This window comes from Benincasa hispida, chromosome 1, assembly GCF_009727055.1.
Source record: "Benincasa hispida cultivar B227 chromosome 1, ASM972705v1, whole genome shotgun sequence".
NCBI classification, from domain to species: domain Eukaryota; kingdom Viridiplantae; phylum Streptophyta; class Magnoliopsida; order Cucurbitales; family Cucurbitaceae; genus Benincasa; species Benincasa hispida.
The window spans coordinates 1479659-1487512 of NC_052349.1; the positions used below are offsets into that span (position 1 = coordinate 1479659).

Sequence of the window (7854 nt, forward strand, 5' to 3'; positions counted from 1 at the left end):
AAAATCACCTCCGATGACAAACTTTGACAACCAACTCCAATATCACCTTCATGTGACCAAGCTCAGGCTCCAACAACCACCTCTAACTACAAACTGTAGTAAAAATTATCTTTGATAATCAACTTCGACAACCACTTCTGACTACTATAAGATTAATGACTATTAAAGTATGTTGTAGGGTTGTTGATTATATAAAAAATATTATTTTGTCTACACTAAATGCAATATTTATACGTAAAAAAAATTGTAAAAAAATATTTTCATTTAATTGAATTCACATACCAAATGAGTGTTAAGATTACTTAGATGAAAGTATATATGTAGTTGAAAAGTATGTAACATATAACAAAAAAAAAAAAAATCATAAAATGAAAATTTTAAAATAGATATTTTTTTTGATGATCCTCCAAATTTAGAGGAATTGAAAGTGAAATTGTTGAAGAAATTTAGTGACATTTCATTAGCAGTTGATATGATGTGGGAGATTTAATTAAAAAAAAAATCATGACATAGTAAAAAGTTTTGATTTCTCTTTGGTTTCTCATTTTATGTGAACCTCGAATCCTAATTTCTCTACTTAAGTGTGTTCCCTATTGAAATTTGTGTGATAAGTAGGTTGATGTGGAGTCTAGTATGGAATGGTAGAGAAAAGAGTGGAAAATGTGAAGAAAAGAGGAAAAGTTGGAAGTTTGGATTTTAGGAAAAATTTGGAAAATTTGGCTAAGTATGAGAAATTTGTGTGTGATGCGTTGGAAGGATGGTGTGATGCGTTGAAGGTGAAGGCATGTGGCTGAAGAAGGAAAAAAGGATGATGCGTTGGAAGGCACACGGGTAGGCGAGAAAGGTAGGCCAATGAGTCGAGCAGCCTCGGTCGGACGCCTAGCCAATGCGTCGAGCAGACACACCTGTGTGTTAAGCGCACTGTCGAGTGGTCACGCCCATGCGTTGAGCGCCCTGCCTTGCGCCCATGCAGCCGTGCGAGCAAGCGAGTGATGGCCAAATGAGCGCCACATGCCCATGTGTCGAAGCAGCACGCCCATGCGCCCATTCNACGCCTAGGCCATGCATCGAGTGGGCACGCCCGTGCGCTGAGCGCGCCGTCGAGGGGATGTGTCTGTGCGTTGCGCGCACTGCCAAGCAGCCATGCCCCACGCCCCAGGCGTTGAGCGCCCCAGCCGAGCAACCATGCCATGCGTCGAGATGGCCTGCCGTGTAGCCAAGCGCGCAACCTATGCCTTGCGCCCATGCAGCCGTGCGAGCAAGCGAGTGATGGCCAAATGAGCGCCACATGCCCATGTGTCGAAGCAGCACGCCCATGCGCCCATTCACCCAGCCAAGCATCCAGGCGCCGCGCGCAGTCCATGCGGCCAAGCACGCCCATGCGTCGAGCAGTCAAGCATACCCATGCGTGAACGACTAACCTATGCAGCGCGCCTATGTGTTGGTGGCCAGCATCATGTGCCCATGCCAAGCAAGCCGTGCAAGTGAGCCATGCGTCGAGGGATGGATGGTCACCCTATGCGTTGATGATGGATAACTCCTTGAGATGGCTAAGTTGAATTGTTATGACTTGCTATGCGTTGAGTAGAGGCCATGCGTTGCTTATGGATTAGGCGTTGAGCAACAAAAAGTTGGACGCATACAAGGGTGAGGTCACTTAGAAAACATCATCAAAACCATGTGTCTTCGTGAGAGGAAAGCCTTAAGCATTAAGACTTTGAGGTGGTGGCATCAGATTGGAGACCCATGCGTTGGCAAGATGAGAAGAGGACACTTAGCTTGTGATGACCACAACATTGCGTTGATGAGGTGGGGAGGAGACACTTGGCCATGCAGCCAAGTAGGTGGTGTCAACTCCGGAGGAGATTTGGACGCCTATAAATAGAGCCTTGAGACTTCATTTTTAGATCAAAAAACTCACAAATACCATAAAAAGAGAGGGAGAGTGAAGCAAACCATGCGTTGGAGCCAAATCCATGCGTTAGTCATAGTGGACGCATTGGACAGTGAGGTTTGAGGAGGATGCATTAACTTGGGACGAAGAATTCTCCCAATCTACTCGTGCGTTTGGAGCGATTTCAAAGCCACATGAAAGCTCTGAAAGTCTAGTTTTCAGAGTGGGCTGTCGGAGGAAAAGCTCAAAGTAATCAGGCTGGAAATTGAAAAGAATACAGAAGGGTGAGGCTGTCGGATCAGTTTGGGCTAGTCTTGAAGATTCTGCGATTCCGGCCAAACCACGAGGAGTTATGAGCTCAAATTTTTGGATAAGCTTTCTAAGACGTTTTAGAACATGTTTGTAGAAGGAAGTATTTCAAAACAAGGTCCAGAATTATGAGTAATATAAGCTGTAAATTGAATCTATATTCTAGGGGTGAAAAGGGAGCCCGAAGAGCTACTAGAGTGAAAAGCTCCTAAGAAATCGAGGTGAGTGGCTAAAATGTTTTGACTAAAACATTTTGTTTAAATTTTTTTATTACAACGTGTTATAGAAAGCATGTTTTAAAGAAGAATATTCTCATGCCTACTAGTTTTACAAAGTGATTTCTAAGCAAGCTGTGTTTTGAACGCATGCATGTGTGAGAAATTTTTGAAAAACGATTTATATGTGTTAATTATGTTCAACATGCGTTAGTGCCTTTAAAGCCATGTTTTTATATGTGTTATACTTTACATGCTTTAAAGAGAAAGTCATTTATGACTAGTTTTACTTAAAACGCGATACCGAAGGACATTTGAGAAGGTATCCGCCCAACTAGATGCTGAAAGACATTTGAGAAGGTATCTATTGGTACTGAAGGATGGTTGAGAAGGTACCAAGCCAACAAGATACTGAAGGACGGTTGAGAAGGTATCCTAGTAGCTCGATACTGAAGGACATTTGAGAAGGTATCTGAGCAGAGGTACCTAATGTGTGACGGTACTTAGTGTGGCCACAGGTAATTAGAGTCAGAGATTGAGCAAAAGGGTTCTTTCTTGACTAGCAGTTGGTGTTGGGATCATTTTACCCATAGTGGGATACTTTGAACTGAGAAACGATTTTACTGTTTTATGACTAAAACAACTTTATACATTTTATGCTTGGAAAATGTTTATGCTACGGTACAAGTACTGTAGAAGCTTATATTTCAGTTAAACACTTTACTGAAATTTTGCATGAGAATCAATTATGTTTTCTGGGTCACTCACTAGGCGTAAGCTCACCCCATTTTCAAATGTTTTGTCTCCCCTCCCCCCTAGGTAGCGGTCAAATCCTCTGAAGATAACTCTGCATCTGCTCTGCCACTAAAGGAATAAGAGATGTGTAACTCGACTATTTAGGTGGTTACTGTTAATATTGTACACATGTTACTGTTGTTCATATAGGGACTAGGGTTTATGGGTTTCGGGGCTTGTAATTTAGTGTTGTAATGACTGTAAATATGTTATGTTTCTCAATTAATAAATTGTGGGCCTAAAAAAATTCCGTTGCATATAAATTATATTTTGGTATCAGAGTTATTCCACAAGAGTTTTTAGGCAGTAAGTGTCAGCCAAAGGGTTGATAACTGTTGCAGTCACGCTCTTCTCTAGGCTAAGAGTGTGGTTTGGGGCAGGGTGTGACATTTTATTTAACCATATTTCTACCACAAAAGTAATGGGTTAATTGTTGTTCATTGCCCAAAAAAGAAAGAAAGAAAGAAATAAAAGTTTTAAAAATTAAAAGAAAAATTCCAATCCACATTTTATTCAAACAAATATAAGTAGAATTATTTAATAAAAAATTTCAAAACAAAAATAGTAATAATAAAAGCATATTATTTAGAATTTAAAAAGCTAGATTAGATATCTACACATGTGAACTCAACTCTGCACCCAAACACAAACATATTAACTCAGACCAAATAAAACTCTATATCTCGAATACAGACATGTCAGATATATTAACTCAACCAAATAACTTTGCATCCAAATACAGATATATGAACTCAGACCTACGAACTAAATTGAAATAAAACATAGAACTTTTTCATTTTTTCTTTTATCAAAGTAGTATTTAAAGCTATGAAAACATAATTTAAGTGAAAGAGATAAGAAAGTAAAAAGGTGATAGAGAGCGAATAACTGAAACAGCTCCACTTTGAGGAGAAGCAAAATGGCTTCGTCCTTGTGCTTGCATTTACAAACTTGCTCACACCTCCGTTACATTGCGGCTGCAAAGGCGGCGGCGCCGTCGAGGGTTGCAACTGCAAACAAAACCTTATCTCTGTTCCTAAAACGACCATTTCTTCCAAACTTCTGTTTACCATCGGGCTCTTCCGCCGACCTTTGCGAGCGTCAACCCCTCCGGAGTCCGGAATTGGTGGCGTTGGAATATGCCGACCTTAATCTCTCTCACAAGATCTTCGAGGTTTGTGTCTCTGTTCATGAATTTTGGCCCTAATTTCTGAAAACCTTGGCGCGTAATTGAAAATTGAATGTGCTGTTTATAATTGATGCGCATTTTTCTTGGTTTTCTTATAATTGCAGGATTCCGGCCACGTTAGAATCAGGCAGCATGTTAATCCTCTTAGCTCTTCTTTCTCTGTATGTAATTTGAAGAGTGATTTAAGGAACTGTGGGTTTGAAATTTGAGCTTAGTGTTGCTTAATTGAAGGAAGGCTTTCCCTCTTTTACCTTTCAGGTCCCTACACCAGCACCAAACTGGGATGAAGTCTTCAAGGACCCTACATTGCCCCTCATGGTTGATATAGGATGTGGTCAGTGAGTTGACGCATTCTCTGTTATGTACCTATAAATATCTGTTTTCTTCATAATACCTACTTTTTTTGTATCCCAGTTACTTATGCATACTTTAATTTCATGAGACAATAATAATATTTGATTCTCTATAACATTTCGCTGCATCCATGTCTGTTATGAAGTGTTTAGGACTGAGAGTGATTTTGAAGGGTTAAAAATCATGTTTGTCATGTTCAAATGCCCTATAAAATATGCTTTTAGTCATTCAAAATCAAATTAGATCGTATGAAAATAGTGTTTAAAAATATAAAATTAAACAATAAATTGATTTTAAATAGTCAAAGACATGTTCGGGAGTGATTTTGAACATGAAAAAGTGATTTTCCAAAATCACCCCGTTATAATTGTCCATCTCTTACCCATTATCCTCCAGCTTGGGCTAAGCAGAGGATAGTCATGAAAAAATCTTTGAAGTTGCTGCTTGCTTTGAAAAAGAAGTTCAAAAGACAGATATATTTAGAGATCCTGCTATTTTCTTAGTCTTGTTTTGATGATGTTCAGTCAACCAGCAGAAGTCATACAAACCAAGTAAAAGGGTAATTTGGCTGGTGAGAAAATTGTATCAAACGACTATGAATATCCTCAAAGGGAAGTATTATCAAGCATCATATTGATTACTGCACTCGGCAATCTTATTTTCCTTGCACTTTGACTCAAAATTCGAATTTATATGCATAATAAAGCAACTCTAATTATGAGACAGTACGGTACATGTGGAGAAAAATACTCTAAGCAATAGAAGCTATGAGCTACCCACCTTGATTTAAACACTGGGCTAGCTAGTAAAAGTTAATATAATATCTATGAAATGTTTCTTTTACCAAAAAAAAGTTAATATAATACCAGTTGCCTAAGTTGACCTGGAGAATTTTCAGAGGAAAGGATTCTATTGGTAAAGAGATTATGGTTTCAAATGTAATCGAGCATATCCCATGTATACATGAATATTATTTGTCAGCTATGCTGTAATGATCTACATTGCATCTTTACTTTTAAAAATGTTAGTACAATTGATGGAAATCTTGATTCTCTCTCAATTTTGGTTTAACTAGCCTCATTACATGCTTTTTATGGGATTCATGAGGCTGTTTTATACTTTCTTTGCCAATCAAGACTCTAACAGAACAAGTATTCATATTCCCAGGTAGTGGCAGATTTCTCTTGTGGCTTGCAAAAAGGCACTTTGATTCAAGAAATTTCTTGGGTCTCGAAATACGAGAGAAAGTACGGGAGAATTTTCACTTATGACGTACTCTTAATTGCTCGGAATTATTTGATCCTCATTCTCTGGAGACCTTAGATTATACTTTGCTTTATTTTGTGCTCTTGCAGCTGGTCAAGCGTGCTGATATCTGGGTTAAAGAGTTGGGATTTAGCAACGTGTAAGGATCTTAACTTCATATCAGGTAGTGAAAAGCAAGATCACCTTTTTGCTATTGGTGTATTATTAATGAACTTCTTTTTAAACTTGAATGCAGACATTTCATGTTTGCAAATGCTACAATTTCTTTTAAACAGATTATATCATCATATCCTGGACCCCTGATGCTGGTTTCCATCCTGGTTAGTGCACAATCATTCATACTTTCATAGCACAATACATGCATATTTGGGATGATTTTAAAATGGTTAAAATTACTCTTGTCATGTTTAAAATCAATTTGAAATATACCTTTAGTCACTTGAAATTGACTCAATGTTCACTTTTAGATGTATTTTTCGTACTATTACAATTGATTTTGAATGGTTAAAACCATATTTAGAGTGATTTTGAAAATGACAAAAGTGATTTAAACCATTTTAAAATCACTCCCAAACATATATTGTGATATTTTTTCAACCCCCGCCCAAAACAAGTCAACCCAAGCTTCCCCATTGATTCAATCCAATTAATCGACAACGATATAACTCACTCGTGTTTCATCTCATTGCAGTGCCCAGATCCTCATTTCAAGAAACGACATCATAAGCGAAGGGTTTTGCAGAAGCCTTTGGTAGAATCTATAGTAGACAGTTTAATGCCAGGCGGGCAGGTATATGATCGCATTATCCATCCCTGACATTGAATGGCTTTTTGCTCGCGCTGTTTCAGCCTGACGTAATGCAATATGATGCAATCAGATGAGTCTGATGTTGGAAATTTTGTTTTATATGATTCAATAGGTTTTCATACAATCCGACGTGCTCCAAGTGGCAGTTGACATGAGACTTTTGTTCGATTCCAAAGCCGATGTTCTCAAACACATCGACAAGCTTGACCAGAGTCTTTTGTGTGATGAAGATGGATGGTTGTTGAACAATCCAATGGGAATAAGGACTGAAAGAGAAATTCACGCTGAATCAGAAGGTGCAAACATTTATAGAAGAATGTATCAAAAGTATAATTGACGAAAGAATAACTTACTGAATGGATTGTTCAATGATAATCTGTTTGCATTTGAGTCATCACTGCCTCAAACATATCGTTATTGGGAAGTTATATAATCTTTTCTAGAAATATATTTATTGCACATTTATAAAAATAAGAAAACATAACTTTTTCTTGCTAAAGCAGAAAATTGTATCAAAACAATCTTTTAACAGTTTCCATTAAGGAGTGTTTGATTCCTACACATTTTCACATTTTTATTTTGATCCTGGAAGGTTAAAAAGTTAAGCCGTGGGAGTAAGAAGTGGAGTTGTAACATGTAGAGAGTTGTTTATTCGTCGTGCACAATGTATAGAATGTTTTTTTGTGCTCCCTCCCTTCATGTTTTTGAAATTAGAGTGTGGCATTTAATATTAATCTACATTATCGTGGGATTCACTAATATTTATAAAAAAAACAATTATAGCAGGTACAAATGAAGCAAGTGTAGGTATCTACTTCCCTTCACTCGATAAAACTCAACAAACACGAATACAAACACACAAAAACAGAGTTACAAAAACCTGCTCAATATATTGATTTGCTAAGATAGAGAAAGATTACAATGAATATAGATTGTACTCTTGGATTAGTGAAGATAACTAGAAATAGAAAAAAAAAGGATAACAATAGCAAAGATAACTAGCCAATTCGAGAGGGCTGCCAAC

General features: G+C 37.8%; 1 protein-coding gene across 1 annotated transcript; it reads left to right on the plus strand.

Annotated features, from left to right (window-relative positions):
- Positions 1-3787: 3787 nt before the first annotated feature.
- Positions 3788-7329, plus strand: LOC120071624 (tRNA (guanine-N(7)-)-methyltransferase). Its single transcript, XM_039023984.1, has 8 exons — positions 3788-4387; positions 4507-4563; positions 4661-4736; positions 5924-6003; positions 6112-6161; positions 6258-6342; positions 6714-6812; positions 6943-7329. The coding sequence occupies exons 1-8, from the start codon at positions 4133-4135 to the stop codon at positions 7165-7167; spliced, it is 927 nt and encodes a 308-aa protein (XP_038879912.1). The 5' UTR covers positions 3788-4132; the 3' UTR covers positions 7168-7329.
- Positions 7330-7854: the final 525 nt, after the last annotated feature.